Genomic DNA, 16,698 nt, shown 5'->3' with positions numbered 1-16,698 from the left:
TTCTTTCTTTCCTTTCCTCTCAACATATTTGTTAGTTTTGTTTTCATTGCTTTATTCCCTACTTGGCACCTTGCTTTAGTTTTGTTTTCCAGTTTGTGCTTAAGTTAGCTTTGTTCTTAATAGGTAAATACAATTTTTTATTTCCTTTGTTTGCTGGATTAATCTGCTGTACTTTATTTTTGCTGGACTGTTTTCACTTTGCTCATGGGTATATATGTATATATTCCATTATTTTAATTATTATTTTCCTGATTTTGTAACTGCCATTTGTCTGGGGTTCATCTTTGGTTTCTTGCTTTTGGATATTTTACTCTCCCTTAATGCCATAACAAACCACCTGTGGAATCTTCATTCCTGACCAGAGATCAAAACCTGAGCCTTTGGAGTGGGAGCACTGACTCCAAGACCCTAGACTACCAGAGAGCTAACCCTAGGGAGTATCAAATAGTGAGAATTCACACAAAGGAAAGCACTTGAATACAAGACCCGGCATCAACCACCCACCAGTAGCACCCTGTGCAACACACCTCATCTAAACAACAAACAAAACAAAAATAGAAACCTGATCATCAGCAGACAGGAGTACCACTTCACTCAGCCTTGCCCATCAGAGGAAAACCAACCAAACAAACAAAATTCAGCACATATCTCACTGTATATAAAGCTCACACAAACCACTAGGCCAACTTTAGCAGGTCAGAAACCAAAAGGAAGAAAGAATTCAACCTTCTTCAAAGAAAGAATTCAACTTTCCTTGAAGCCTGGGAAAAGGAGACTTCAAACACAATACCTTAAAAAAAAAAAAGAAAAGGTGGAGAATTACTGCACAAATGAGGGAACACACTAGAAACACAGGAGTTCAAAATAAATCAAGAGGAAATAGGAAAATTACCTGAAAAAGAATTCAGAATAATGATAGTAAGGATGATCAAAAACCTTGAAAACAAAATGGAGAAAATGCCAGAATCAATTAACAAAGACCTAGAAGAACTAAAGAATAAGCATACAGAGACAAACAACACAATTACTGAAATTAAAAATACTCTAGAAGGAATCAATAGCAGAATATATGAATCAGAAGAACAAAACAGTGAGCTGGAAGATAAAATTGTGGAAATAATTTTTGAAGAGCAGAATAAAATAAAAAGAATGAAAAGAGCTGAGGACATTCTCATAGACTTCTGGGACCATATCAAACACACCAACATTCGAATTATAGGGGTCCCAGAAGAAGAGAAAAAGAAAGGATATGAGAAAATTTTTGAAGAGATTATAGTTGAAAATTTCCCCAACATGGAAAAGGAAAGAGCCAATCAAGTCCAAGAGGTACAAAGAGTCCCATATAGGACAAACCCAAGGGGAAACATCCAAGACACATACTAACCAAACTAACAAACACTAAACACAAAGAAAGAATATTAAAAGAAGCAAGGGAGAACAACAAGTGACATACAAAGGAAACCGCATATGCTTAACAGCTTGTATTTCAGCAGAAACTCTTCAGGCCAGAAGGGAATGGCAGGACATATTTAAAGTACTGAAAGGGAAAAATCTACAACAAAGATTACTGTACCCAGCAGGGATCTCACTCAAAATTGATGGGGAAATCAAAAGTTTTTCAGACAAGCAAAAGTTAAGAGAATTCAGTACCACCAAGCCAGCCATACAACAAATGTTAAATGGACTTATATAGTCAAGAAATATAACAGAAGATAAAAGATATACAAAATCAACCCCAAGCAATTAGAAAATGCCAATAGGAATATATATATATATATAAATATATAATTACTTTAAACGTAAGTGGATCAAATGCTCCAACTGAAAGAAACAGACTGGCTAAAGGGATACAAAAACAAGACCCATATATATATGCTGTCTACAGAAAACCCACTTCAGACCTCAAGACACATGTAGACTGAAATTGAGAGGATGGAAAAATATATTCCATGCAAATGGGAAGCAAAAGAAAGCTGAAGTAGCAATTCCCATATCAAACAAAATAGACCTTAAAATAAAGAAGATTCTAAGAGATAAGCAAGGACACTACATAATGATTAAGGGGTCAATCCAAGAGGAAGATATAACAATTGTAAATATCTATGCACCCAACATGGGAGCACCTCAATACATAAGACAAACAGTAACAGACACAAAAGGAGAAATTGACAGTAACACAATAACAGTAGGAGACTTTACCACCCACTCACACCAATGGACAGATCATCAAAATAGAAAATTAATAAGGAAACACAAGTCTTAAGTGATACATTAGATGAGATGAATCTCATTGATATCTTCAGGACATTCCATACAAACACAGAAGAATACACCTTCTCAAGTGCACATGGAACATTCTCCAGGATAGACCACATCTTGGGTCACAAATCAAACCTCAGTAAATTTAAGAAAACTGAAATTGTATCAAGCATCTTCTCCAACCACAATTCTATTAGATTAAATATCAAGTACAAGAAAAAAACTGTAAGAAACACAAACACATGGAGATTAAACAACACATCTCTAAATAACCAACAGGTTACTGAAGAAATCAAAAGGGAAATAAAAAGATTTCTAGAAACAAATGACAGTGAAAACATGACAACTCAAAATTTATGGGATGCAACAAAAGCAGTTCTAAGATGAAAGTTTATAGCAATACAATCCTACCTCAAGAAACAAGAAAAATATTGAATAGACAACCTAACTTTATACCTAAAGCAATTGGAAAAAGAAGAAGAAAAAAACCAAAATTAGTAGAAGGAAAAAAATCATAAAGATCTGAGCAGAAATAAATGGAAAAGAAATGAAAGAAACAATATTGAAAATTAATAAAATTAAAAGCTGGTTCTTTGAGAAGATAAACAAAATTGACAAACCCTTAGCCAGACTCATCAAGGAAAAAAGAGAGAAGAATCAAATCAACAAAACTGGAAATGGAAAAGGAGAGGTTACAACAGACACTGTAGAAATACAAAGGATTATAAGAGACTATTATGAACGCTATATGGCAATAAAATAGATAACCTGGAAGAAATGGACAGATTCTTAGAAAAATTCAATCTTCTAAGACTGAACCAGGAAGAAATAGAAATTATAAACAACCCAAATACAAGCACTGAAATTGAAGGTGTGATCAAAAATCTCCCAAAATACAAAAGCCCAGAACCTGACGGTTTCACGGGAGAATTCTATCAAACATTTAGAGAAGAGCTAATGCCTATCCTTCTAAAACTCTCAAAAAATTTCGGAGGAAGGAACACTTCCAAACTCGTTCTACATGGCCACCATCACCCTAATACTGAAACTAGACAAAGACAACACAGAAAAACAAAACTATAAGCCAATGTCACTGCTGATCATAGATGCAAAAATCTTCAACAAAATTTTAACAAACAGAATTCAGCAACACATCAAACAGCTCATACACCATGATCAAGTTAGGTTTATTCCAGGGATGGAAGGATTCTTCAATATATGGAAAACAATCAGTGTGATACACCATATTAACAAATTGAAAGATAAAAACCATACGGTAATCTCAATAGATGCAGAAAAAAACTTTGACAAAATTCAGCACCTGTCTATGATTAAAACTCTTCAAAAAATGGGCACAGAAGGAACCTACCTCAACATAGTAAAGGCCATATATGATAAGCTTACAGCAAATATTATTCTCAATGGTGAAAAACTGAAAGCATTCCCCCTAAGATCCCTGATTCTAAGATGCCCAAGACAAGGGTGTCCACTTCCTCAACTATTATTCAGCATAGTTCTGGAAGTCCTACCTACAGTAATCAGAGAAGAAAAAGAAATAAAAGGAATCCAGATCAGAAAAGAAGTACAGCTCTCACTGTTTGCAGATGACATGATACTGTACATAGAAAACCCTAAAGATATCAGAAAATTACTAGAACTAAGGCTATACTTTTTCCAGTAATCATGTATGGATGTGAGAGTTGGAATATAAAGAAAGCTAAGCGCTGAAGAATTGATGCTTTTGAACTGTGGTATTGGAGAAGATTCTTGAGAGTCCCTTGGACTGCAAGGAGATCCAACCAGTCCATCCTAAAGGAGATCAGTCCTCAGTGTTCATTGGAAAGACTGATGTTGAAGCTGAAACTCCAATACTTTGGCCACCTGATGCAAAGAGCTGACTCATTTGAAAAGACTCTGATGCTGGGAAAGATTGAGGGCAGGAGGATAAGGGGATGACAGAGTATGAGATGGTTGGATGGGATCACCAACTCAATGGACATGAGTTTGGGTAAACTCCAGGAGTTGGTGATGGACAGGGAGGCCTGATGTGCTGCAGTTCATGGAGTCACAAAGAGTCGGACGTGACTGAGTGACTGAACTGAACTGAAGTGAATCAGTGAATTTAGCAAAGTTGCAGGATACAAAATCAATACACAGAAATCACTTGCATTTCTATATACTAGCAATGAAAACTCTGAAAGAGCAATTATGGAATCAATCCTATTCACGATTGCAACAAAAAAAATTAAATATCTAGGAATAAATTTACCTAAGGAGATGAAAGAACTGTACACAGAAAATTATAAGACAGTAATAAAAGAAATCAAAGATGACATAAACAGATGGAGAGATATTCCATGTTCCTGGGTAGGAAGAATCAATATTGTGAAAATGACTGTATTACCAAATGCAATCTACAGATTTAGTACAATCCTTATCAAATTACCAATGGCATTTTTCACAGAACTAGAACAAAAATTTCAGAATTCATATGGAAACACAAAAGACCCCGAATAGCCAAAGCAGTGAGAAAGAAGAATGGAGCTGGAGGAATCAAGCTTCCTGACTTCAGGTTATACTACAAAGCTATAGTCATCAAGACAGTATGGTACTAATGAAACAAGATAGAAAGTCCAGAAGTAAACCCATGCACCTATGGGTACCTTATTTTTTACAAAGGAGGCAAGAATATACAATGGGGTAAAGACAGCTTCTTCAATAAATGGTGCTGGGAAAACTGGACAGCTACATGTAAAAGAATGAAATTAGAATACTTCCTAATACCATATACAAAGATAAACTCAAAATGGATGAAAGACCTAAATGTAAGATCAGAAACTCTAAGACTCTTAGAGGAAAACATAGGCAGAACACTCAGTGACATAAATCAAAGCAAGATCCTCTATGACCCATCTCCTAGAGTAATGGAAACTAAAAAAAAAAGTAAACAAGTGGGACCTGATTAAACTTAAAAGCTTTTTCACAGCAAAGGAAACTATAAGCAAGGTGAAAACACAACCTTCAGAATGGGAGAAAATAATAGCAAATGAAACAACTGATAAAGGATTAATTTCCAAAATATACAAGCAACTCATACAACTGAATACCAGAAAAACAAACAACCCAATTAAAAAGTGGGAAAAAGACCTAAACATTCATTTCTCCAAAGAAGACATATAGGTGGTTAACAAACATATGAAAAGATGCTCAACATTGCTCATTATTAGAGAAATGCAAATCAAAACTACAATGGAATACCACCTCACACCAGTCAGAATAGCCCCCTCAAAAAGTCTAGAAACAATAAATGCTGGAAAAGGTGTGGAGAAAAGGGAACACTCTTGCACTGTTACAGCCACTATGGAAGATGGTATGGAAATTCCTTAAAAAACTAGGAATAAAAGCACCATATGACCCAGCAATCCTACTCCTAGTCATACACCCTGAGGAATCGAAAATTGGAAGAGACACATATATCCCATTGTTCACTGCAGCACTATTTACAATAGCTAGAACATGGAAGCAACCTAGATGTCCATCGACAGATGAATGGATAAAGAAGTTGTGGTATATACACACAATGGAATATTACTCAGCCATAAAAAGGAACACATTTGAGTCAGTTCTAATGAGGTAGATGAACCTAGAACCTATTATACAGAGTGAAGAGAGTCAGAAAGAGAAAGATAAATACCATAGTCTAACACATATATACAAAATCTAGAAAAATGGTACTGAAGAATTTATTTACAGGGCAACAATGGAGAAACAGACATACAGAATAGACTTATGGACATGGGGAGAGGGGAGGAGAGGGTGAGATGTATGGAAAGAGTAACATGGAAACTTACATTACCATATGTAAAGTAGATAGCCAATGGGAATTTGCTGTATGGTTCAGAAAACTCAAACAGGGGCTCTGTATCAACCTAGAGGGGTGGGATGGGGAAGAAGATGGGAGGTAGTTTCAAAAGGGAGGGGATATATGTATATTTTTTGGGCTTCCTGGTGGCTCAGAGGTTAAAGTGTCTGCCTGCAATGCAGGAGACCTGGGTTCGATCCCTGGGTCGGAAAGATCCCCTGGAGAAGGAAATGGCAACCCACTCCAGGATTCTTGCCTGGAGAATCCCATGGATGGAGGAGCCTGGTGGGCTACAGTCCACGGGGTCACAAAGAGTCGGACATGACTGAGCAACTTCACTTTCACTGTCATGGCTGATTCATGTTGAGGTTTGACAGAAAACAGCAAAATTCTGTAAAGCAATTATCCTTCAATAAAAAAATTAATTAATTTGAAAAATGCTGAGCATGGGCAGATGACTTAAAATTGGATAATTTGATATGATGCACTGCTTTACAATAGGCAAAATATAATACTGGAATTTTAAAATACTATGTCATAGCTTACCAAGATACTTAAGCCAAGTAAAAAATAAGTATGCAATCTGTGTGCTGAATATTATTTCAATTTATAAATAAATACACAAGGTGGGACCAGTGGTAAAGAACCTGCCTGCCAATGCAGGAGACGCAGGTTCAATTTCTTGATTGGGAAGGACCCCTGGAAGACGGCATGGCAACCCATTCCAGTATTCTTGCCTGGACAATGCCATGGACAGAAGAGCCTCACAGGCTTTAGTCCATAAGGTGACCAAGAGTCAGACGCGACTAAAGTGACTTAGCACGAATGCACACACAGTTGGAAAGGAAAATTACGAAAGTGTGAAATAAATTACGTATTTTGTGAAAAGAAGATAAACTTCAGCAACAAAAAATTCTTCTCTGCCCTTTGCACTCCTCTCTCCTCACTGTGAGTTATGTGTCTGTATGACGCATGGATCAGACCTCCCCCATCAGAGGGAAGACCTGCTCAACCATAAAAAGCAACATTCTCCCAGCATCAGTAAGACAGTTCCTTAAAAGAGAGCATTCTATCTTGACCTTGTTAGGGGTTCCATGACCCAGCACGATGATGCTTAGATATGGATTATGTACACTGTCAATAAATATGTCATTTGATGTACAGCCTTCTTTCTAAAAACTTCCACAACTATACCTAGACCTCTAATGGACAGAACAGTTCTCAGAACTTTCTGAGATGCTCTTCCTTGAAGGTATTAATCCTCACATTTAAATCGAATAAAATTTTCCATTTCTTTATTAGGTCAACTGACTAATATTTCACTGACAAAGGAAAATGCACCAAAGTTAAGTATTACTAAATGGATTAATCACAGGTTAGCTTCATTTTCTAAACTTTTCCTTTTATTTTCTAAATTTTCTGTAGCTTTTACATCTATTATTTTAATTATTGGGGAAGACAAGAATCAATGCTTTCAAGCCTTCACTATTTCATAAAATATTTTTTAATAAAGGAAAGGCAAGTTTTTGAAGTGGAAGACAGTTTTTTTAAGCACCTCTACCAAGTACAGAAATCCTCTTCACAGCCCTAGAAGCAAGATGTTCTGGTAGAATGCACGTGTACAGCTCACAGTCAATATTCTTCAACAAATGGATACTCAGGGTGACCAACACCCCTGAAAGAGAAAGAGGAGTGTTAATTTATTAAATCTGTCATGTTTTCATAGAGAGCTTGGCTCTGTGTTGCAGTCAGGATGGGTTGACACTCTGAATCTACAAACACGTCCCTCCTTCTCCCCCAACAAGCACACATGCAGATGCCTGCTCCACGTGTACACTGGACCTGCAAGTCCAGTCCCAACATCCACATGTAATATTCCCTCCACAGTGACAGGTAATTTGACCCAGGTTACAGTTTATAAAAGGGCCCAAGAATTATGGCTAGGGGCTTCCCTGGTGGCTCAGTGGATAAGAATCTGCCTGCCAATCCAGGAGACATGGGTTTGATCCCTGGTCCAGGAAGATCCCATATGCCATGGAATAACTAAGCCCATGCGTCACCACTACTGAGCCTGTGTTCTAGAGCCTGGGGACCACAACTCCTGAAGCCTGTGCACCCTGGAGCCTGTGCTCCACAACAAAAGAAGCCACTGCAATGAGAAGCCCATGAAGCGCAACTACAGAGTAGCCTCTACTTGCCTCAGCTAGACAAAAAAGCCCATGCAGCAACAAAGATCCAGCACAGCCAAAAATAAATAACTTTTTTAAAAAATGTTTAATAGTAAGGAAAGTTTTTATAAAATGAACGACCGCTAAAGGTGGAGGTCATTTCAGCCATAGGTAAAACATAGGACCCTAGATGATGAAAAGGAAAACCCTTAAGGAATTGGTTGATCTTTTTCACACAACATTCAGAAAATAACTACTGAAGCCAGGACACAGGGTGCCCCTGGTGAGGAGCTTCTAATATAATGAAGAGATACCACATTCATCTGAGTGATCATAATTAGAGAATAAATTATTGTATAATTTATGAGAGTGCTTATTGTTCATAATTAGCATTACCATTGTCTTCTGCTTCTTATATTCTCATTTTTCTTTCTAAATTTGTCCTTTTCAATTCAATTCACTAAAGAGTGTATTCTGAGCAATTCCATATCAAAAGAACCATGCTGTTGACCTAAACCCACAAATATGAGCAAATCTAGGCATTCACAGCTTAATGAAGGAGCACATAGAAATATACTTCAAAGGCTGAGAACAGAAAAGGATCCATCTTTTTTCATTTATCAAGATACAGCTTTACAAACAAGAGAGTTTTGAGATCTTTCATTTAAAACTAAATGTTTGTTTTATCACTAAATTGTATTTTCTTCTCTTTAAACTCCCTTTCAACTTCTTTGTGTTTGATTAGCCTTCTGTCTCTTCAGTCCTGACAACCACATGCAGTAATTAGGCAGTTGAAATTCCATGGTACTGACTAAGTCAAAGTCAAGGAGGTAGAGGCTCCCCATGGGATGGAGCCCTGGTGGACAAATGCTACACTGGGGTGAGTCTGGACTCAAAAAACCAGAGAGACCAGACGATCTTACCTGAGTGTGTCCTGCCAAGGACACAGCCATCACTCACTGGAGGGTCAGTTAAGCTCATGATCTACTTGTGATTCATTTGGTGATATTATAAGGATGAAGAAATGGAAATTGGAACAGGGTAAAAAGGCCAATGAAGAGCTAAATTTGAAAGAAATTAGTGATGGCTTGGTAAAGAAATGCCCACTAGGGAGAAAAGCGACTAGACTCTTGGCTGGGGGGTGGTGGGGGGGTTGAAGCAGGCCCACTGTGACCTCTCAGTACCCATGCACAGTGGCCTTTGTAGGTCCCTCCTCCATAAAAACATAAGCATGGCATTTTACAATTGTATTAGGATAAACATGAACATGCAAAAGGATGGATTCATTATTACATAGTAATCATTAATATAATCATTTCCCCCTGATGTATAAAAAGAATTGAAGATGAAATATTTTCATAAGTCCTTAAAAGAATAGTGGGCTGAAAGCACTGTGCTGTCTGTGTCCACAGGGTGCCTGGGCCCTGAGAGGAGGTGCACCAGACACAGGGATGAGTGGTACAAAGTAGTGAATTCACCTCCATGTCATCTCTGGGCTGGCCTGGGCCCCAGTTACATTTCTGTTGGTCAGAGATGGAGCCTTGGAGGAAACCTCTGGTCTGAGGTTTGCAGGAAGCCCCTGGTTTACTCCTATGCTGGAAATTAGGACCGTCTCCCTCGAACTAAGCTTTGACAAAACTTAGTTCCCTGTTGACCTGCCTGCTACAGAAAACTGTGTGAAATGTCTGCAAGTCACTTACAGTAATAGCTCATTATATCTCATATTGCTGTTGAGGCCATCGATTGCTTTCATATCTTCTGGAGTCAGTTCAAAGTCAAACACCTGGAAGGAAGGAAGAATCGCGTTAACCTCTCCCCACAAGGAGCCAGCCTTCCCCTGGAGACCGGAGGACTTTCCAACTGGATGGGGACAAGAAGAGGGGACAGGGAAGCTGTATCTGTCCTCAGTTGGACAAAGAATGACTCTTGTGAAGGATATTCCTAGGAGCCCTCTGCCCACAGTCCCTCTCATCACCTGTATGTTCTCTTTGATCCGCTTCTTGTTGTAACTCTTGGCCAGAACCACAACCCCACGTTGTATCTGGTAGCGAAGGGCAACCAGAGCTGGGGTTTGCCTGTGCTTTTTGGCAATGGCAGAGAGAACTGGGTCCTCCAAGAGAAAGGGGAGGTTTGGGTTCACCCTAGAAGGAAATTCAGAAATGCCGAGGAGCTGAGACTTATTTGTGAGGCAACTTCCCAAACAGACCAAGTAGGTCCACTCTAGACCAGTGCTTCTCAAAGTGTGGTCCATGGACCAACAGCATCAGCATCACTTGGGATCTTGTTAGAAATACAAATTCCATGGCTGAGCTGAAGACCAATTGAATCAGAACCACAACTGTGTCACCTCCCATTCTGTGTTTACAAAGTTATACAGGTGATTCGGATGCATTTTTGAGTTGAAGCCAGTGCTGCCAAACAGGTGGATTTTATTTCTTTTTTACTTTTTTTCTTCTTTAACCACCATGAATAGAAAAAGAGAAAGAAAAGACTAAGATTTTTTTTTTTTTACTTTTCACTTTTCTAGGATATTGATCAAAATTGAATAGTCTCAAAATGAGAGCTATTCATTTCACCATTAGTCTTCTATGGATCTTTTAGAAAAATGCTTCATATTTGAATTTTTTCTATCATGATAGATCTGGAAGTTGCATATTACTATCCCAATTTTAAACATATGGTAAGTGAGGCTAGAAATGCATATTTTTAGAAATGTGTTCATTAGTTAATAGATAAGTAAATCATGAAATACACTTGTGTCTTTGGCCTCAAAGAGGGATTATATAGAGATTTTAATACAGACATTTGTTCCTGATGAATCTACATGACTAATACAATGTAGAAAAATTGTCTGGGAGCTGGGAAAATAAAAGAGAAGAATTCTTTCCATCCTTCCCCTTTCTCCCCTCTGCCTATGAGGGTTATCTGAGTACTGTACGATTTAAACTATTTCATCAAAAAACTCCCACTTGTCTTCAATAGGATTCAATACCATTCTTTTAGTCGTTGGGATCCCAGAGCACCATAGGCAACAAGAACAATATCATGTGACTTGCAGAAATCCAACAGTTTGCTCTGATTGAAATAAGGGTGACATTCCACCTGTAGAATGCCAACAAAGAAGAGTGTCAGATTATATTAAAAGGTAATATTAACAGGATAGAGGAAGATTAAAAGTTTAAAAGATGCTAAAGGAAAAACTGCAACCTATATGTAAACTGGAAATATCAATATCAAGAGAAAAATAGAGGAAAGTGTGTTTATATAGTTAATTTTATGATAGACATAGGTGGGAGAACTAATCCAAGACGGAGAAAATCACAAGGTGGGCTCTACATTTGAGTAAATGTTTCAGAGTAAATATTTCATCTAGTGTTAGCATCACCATGATCCTTTACCTTCACCCTCTTACCTGGATGATTTTCATCATCTCCAGTACATTTTCTGTACAGTGCTGCCTGCCTGTTTCTGTACTGTACTCATAAATGCCAAGACACCAAGGCTAAGGATTCAGTCATTCAAACCCCATACAACTCTGAAACCCATCTTATATGACTTTTCTTTGGTGGTGGTGGTTTAGTTACTAGGTCCTGTCCAACTCTTGCAATCCCCATGAACTGTAGCCCGCCAGGCTCCTCTGTCCATGGGATTTCCCAGGCAAGAATACTGGAGTGAGTTGCCTTTTCCTCATCCAGGGGATCTTCCTGACCCAGGGATGGAGCCTGCTTCTCCTTCAGTGCAGACAGAGTCTTTACTGATGATCCACTTGGGAAACTCATATGTTCACTGTCTTTCTTCCTGTACACAGTTCCCTCTGAGCACTTTCACATCAACTTCTGGTCATGCTTTCAGCTCAGGGAAACACCTCCTTTCTTTAGTTCTGCATGTCTAGTCTAACCCATTTCACCTCCATTACCTTTCCTCAGTCCCCACCACAATTTAACAGAAAAGTCTCCCACATTTTCTACCCAGACATTATCAAACACAGATACCATTGTGAGTCCTGTTCTCTAGAATCTTCTGTTCACAGAAGAGGGAGGACAGACAGGCGCCAGGGCAAGAAGGAGGTTCTGAAGAGCAGGAGGGAGAGGAGCCGAGCTGCTCACCTGGTTGCAGACGGGCTTGTACTTGAGCCCCGGCTTGTTCAGGATCTTCTCCAGCTGCTTGTGGTTGAAGTTGGACACCCCGATGGACTTGGTCAGCCCTGCGTCCTTACACTTCTCCAGGGCCTGGGAGGGAGGGGTGGTGAAGTCATGAACAGTAACTTGGAATGAGCAATAGAACAAGAATAAAAGCTGAAAAACAATCTGTAAAAAATGTCTCCTGTCAAGAATTAGCATTGATTATAAGGAAGGAAAAAGGGGAAGAAGGTCATGATACATGAAGAATTACCATCTCCTCTTAAGAAAAACCTCAGGGAAGACGTCATGTGGAAGGAAATAGAAGCCTGTCTTACTGGCCAAAATTCTCCTCCTCCATTCCTTTCTGTGAACATTTCAGCAATGGTTTCCTCCCCCACAACCCTAGCATCACAACCCTTAGATTCATGAACTGCTGAGTGTGATGGTCCACAGCCCATTCTCACAAGTGGAAGAGATGAAGGAGGTTTCCCCTCTCCTGGCTCCTCCCCTGGTTCTCTCCTCCCCAGACTCACCTCCCATGTGCGACAGAGATCCACTGAATCAAATATTGGTTTTCCATTTTCATCTGTTGGGAAAAGTGTCTCCCCTGGCTGAAATGGAAGCAGTCATTTTAGAGATGTCACAAAGTAATTTCTCCACATTTAGCCAGCCTGCCAGGCACCAGGGATTAAACCATCATGAGGTAGGTTTATAACTTTCTAGATACTAATATTTGCAATGATTGCATATGGAGTTGTAAGCAATGTCTTTAGAGGGAGGCTTATTCTAATCTCTTACACATACTATCTGTTGTAATAAATAAAATTTTTGTAGATCTTAATGGGATGCATATTGGCTTATGTGAATTTTGTTTGTTTCCTGTAATTGTCTCTTTTGAAATGCCTCTTTTGAGCTAGGAATGGCAGTAAGCTACATGGCTTTATTTCCAGAATAAAAATTGCAACCTTGACCTGGGCTAGATAATCAGACTTCCTTTTCCCTCTGAGCATCTGATATCCTAGGGCAGGCATGTGAACTAGAAAGGCTCTCCTTAAGTTGATATGGAATGTGGACGATCCAGACATGCTTTCAAATGTTCATGACCATGCGCTTTGAGCTGTCCCAAGGCCATATTTGCCACCAATGGAAAATGTTCAGTAAAAGTAAAGCAAACCTAGAGGATTGGCTTGATAAAGATTTTTTTTTTTTTTTAAGACATTTCTGAAGAGTACTGCAAATCCTTAGATCTCCATGGTTGGGACCTGCCATCTTCATAGTCCTCCAAGCTATTTTGCATCAGATAGCTTGAGTAGATTTCTATAACTTAAAATCAAGAGTTCTACATGATACAGTTCTTAGTGGTTGAGTGCAGTCTACAAACATCGTGAAAACAGACATCAGTGTAGGCAAAGCTTCCCAAGTCCCTATAAAGGCTGGGAGGTTTAGACCTACACAGAAAGAGCACCAAATCTGCTCAACTTGAAAGAGCAGATAAATTCATCATGTTCAATGTAAGGCAGTGTCATGCTCACCACGGCTGCACCAAACTCTGGATTCATGAAATCCCCAGAGGCTCAGGAGTCATAATCTTGACTGTGTGTTGAACTTGCCTATTTTATTTTCACAAGTTTTTGAGTCAGATTATTTAACTCCTTTCTCTGGGAAGCAGGTAACGTATTCAAAGAAACTCAGTAAAAAGATGACCACAAATGATTATTTGGGAGGATTCTGCCATAGTGAGGGCTTCCCTACAACCTACTAAGAAAAATCTTGTCAACCATCCGTGCAAGTTTATAAGCATTCTGAGGCAAGAAAAAATATATATGTGATTGATTTTAAAAATAGATTGCCAACCTTCAGAGCCACTGGAAAATGAATAATATAAAGATCGACATAGTCCAGTTGAAGATTATTCAGTGACTTTTCCAAGGCTGGTCGGACCAATTCTGGACGAAGGGAAGTGGACCAAAGCTGCAGAGGTTAAACAATAGAAGCTGTGTTAAATTAATTCTTTAGGTAATTTGGTGGGGGGAATGGGGGGCCCTAAATGTGAGGCTGAAGAGATCTTAGTTCCCTAGTTAGGGATGGAACCCAGGCTCATGGCAATAATACATTGAGTCCCAACCACTGGACCCCCAGGGAATTTCAATACTTCAGGTAATTTTTTTTTATGCTTTCATCTAATATTTAGACATTTGGGGGCTTCCCTGGTAGCTGAGACAGTAAAGAATCTGCCTGCAATGCAGGAGACCCAGGTTTGATCCCTGGGTAGGGAAGATCCCTTGGAGAAGGGAATGGCAATCCACTCCAGTATTCTTGCCTGGAGAATTACATGGACAGAGGAAACTGGAAGGCTATAGCCCATGGGGTCACAAAGAGATGGACACAACTGATTGATTATGTCTAACACTTTAGACATTTTTACTGATTAAAACAAATAACCTCAAGAAAGATGTTCATTTCCCTTTTGAGGTCCTTTTTGATCTAACTTCCCATGTAAGCTTTATTATTTGCTTAAATTATCATCAGTTGAATCAGACAGATTCTTACATCAATCACAATGGAGTGAAATGAAGCAAGAGATAAAAAGAATTATTGAAAAATTACCATGTTCATCATCTGATTATGTTTGATAGAATGTGAAACCTGCTCACAAACTTGCTCTAACTGGGTCAAACAATCAGATCTCTCAAAATTAATTAATATCTTGCTGTTTACATAACTGTATATGTTATATACAGAAGACCTTGAACATATTAACATGGGTGGAAGATAAGTAAAGACATTTCGGCTAGATCTTGTGTGATACACAAAGTGCCTGTCCTAATGCTCTCATACTGACAGATCTAAGAACTGATTCAGAATGAGAAGAAATTCTAGAAAGTCTACCAGGTGATAAGGAAAGCTATAATCTGACAACTGTTCAGTCTGATTCATTCGCCCATACTAAATCACATTGCTCTGGTATAGGCGCAGAGAAGCAAGTGACTAATTTAAAATTAAAATTTGAACACACCGATGATGAGAAGGGTATAATCACATTCTTTATTTGGTGGGAGAGTATGGTTTGGTGGAGAAGGATATTAGATTTAATATATAAATATGTGTGAAAAAAGTTGTAGCAATAAGCACCATTGACCAAACAACTACTGATCCTATTACCTGTCACCTGCACACAATCACTTACACACATGTGTACACACAAAACACACAGCACCTTTGAAGTGTAGAATATGTCTTCTCTCTTCACAGTGCCATCGGCAATCTTGCTTCGAATGGCCTGGCCAACCTGCTCTTCATTTTGGTATGTATAAGCGCTGTCAATATGCCGGAACCCAGCCTCTATAGCAAATTTGGTGACCTCCACAGCTTCACTCTTAGGAACCTACATAAGCAACAAAAATAGTAATTGAATATCCAGATGATTAAGAGATTCCTAAGGCACAAGCTTAATCTTATCAAGAACCAACATTTCTTCATGCATTTGATTCATTCTGCATGTGTGGTGAGGAACCCATAACACTTTCCCTGCATGTTCCTGGTCAGTGATTAAATGGACACCCAGGAACCCTTCAACCCCAGGCTATCACTGGTTGATCACAGGCATCAGAGGACCCAAATACCCTCTAGGTTCAGTGATCTGGTGGTAAAACCCAAAGGACTCAGAATAAAATTGTAGTCATGGATATGATTTATACAGTGAGATGTTTGAAGCAAAATCAATAAAACTACAAGGGGATGGTAAATACATCAAGAAACCAGGTGAAAGCTTCTAAGACCTCTGTCTACCAGTGTTACCACACAGAAAACACCAAATAAAAGCTGTATCTATTCAAGGTGTAAAAAGTGATGTTCTCATGTAACTATTCATTGTTACTGATTACCACATTCAAGCTAGTTAGCAGACCCATCATCTCACATAGCTAACTTTTGGGGTGTTTTCACGAGGATACTTAATATCTATTAACTATAGTCACCAAACTGTACATCAGGTACATTTATCTCATTACAGAAGGTCTGGACCTTTGACCAACATCTTTCCATTTTTCCTAACCTTGTCCCCAGCTTCTGGTCACCATTCCTCCACACTCTACTTCTGTGAGTTCACTTTTTCAGATTCTACTTATGAAGAGAACATGTAGTATTTGTCTTTCTATTTCTGGCTTATTTCACTTAGCTTAATGTTCTCCAGGTTCATCTGTGTGGTTGCAAATGGTGAGATTAACTTCCTTTTTCAAGCCAAATAATATTGCAATATGTTTCTGTAATCCAGGATTTTTCATGTTTC

At 38.7% G+C, this 16,698-nt stretch overlaps 1 protein-coding gene across 1 annotated transcript in view; it reads right to left on the bottom strand.

The window, feature by feature from the left end:
* Positions 1–7,602: 7,602 nt before the first annotated feature.
* Positions 7,603–16,698, bottom strand: part of LOC104985994 (dihydrodiol dehydrogenase 3) — an 11,558-nt gene continuing 2,462 nt past the window's right edge. The window contains exons 3-9 of the mRNA XM_010836394.1: positions 14,265–14,381; positions 12,944–13,021; positions 12,396–12,518; positions 11,282–11,391; positions 10,265–10,430; positions 9,990–10,072; positions 7,603–7,796 (exon numbers count right to left, since the gene is read on the bottom strand). Of these exons, the coding sequence (XP_010834696.1) occupies positions 7,754–7,796; positions 9,990–10,072; positions 10,265–10,430; positions 11,282–11,391; positions 12,396–12,518; positions 12,944–13,021; positions 14,265–14,381 (720 nt within the window). The 3' untranslated portion in view covers positions 7,603–7,753. The remainder of the gene's footprint in view (positions 7,797–9,989; positions 10,073–10,264; positions 10,431–11,281; positions 11,392–12,395; positions 12,519–12,943; positions 13,022–14,264; positions 14,382–16,698) is intronic.

Source organism: Bison bison, unplaced genomic scaffold (assembly GCF_000754665.1).
Source record: "Bison bison bison isolate TAMUID 2011002044 unplaced genomic scaffold, Bison_UMD1.0 scf7180017864063, whole genome shotgun sequence".
In the NCBI taxonomy this organism is placed as follows: domain Eukaryota; kingdom Metazoa; phylum Chordata; class Mammalia; order Artiodactyla; family Bovidae; genus Bison; species Bison bison.
The sequence above is the reverse complement of the archived record's forward strand: the minus strand, read 5'-3'. Positions and strand labels throughout refer to the sequence as shown.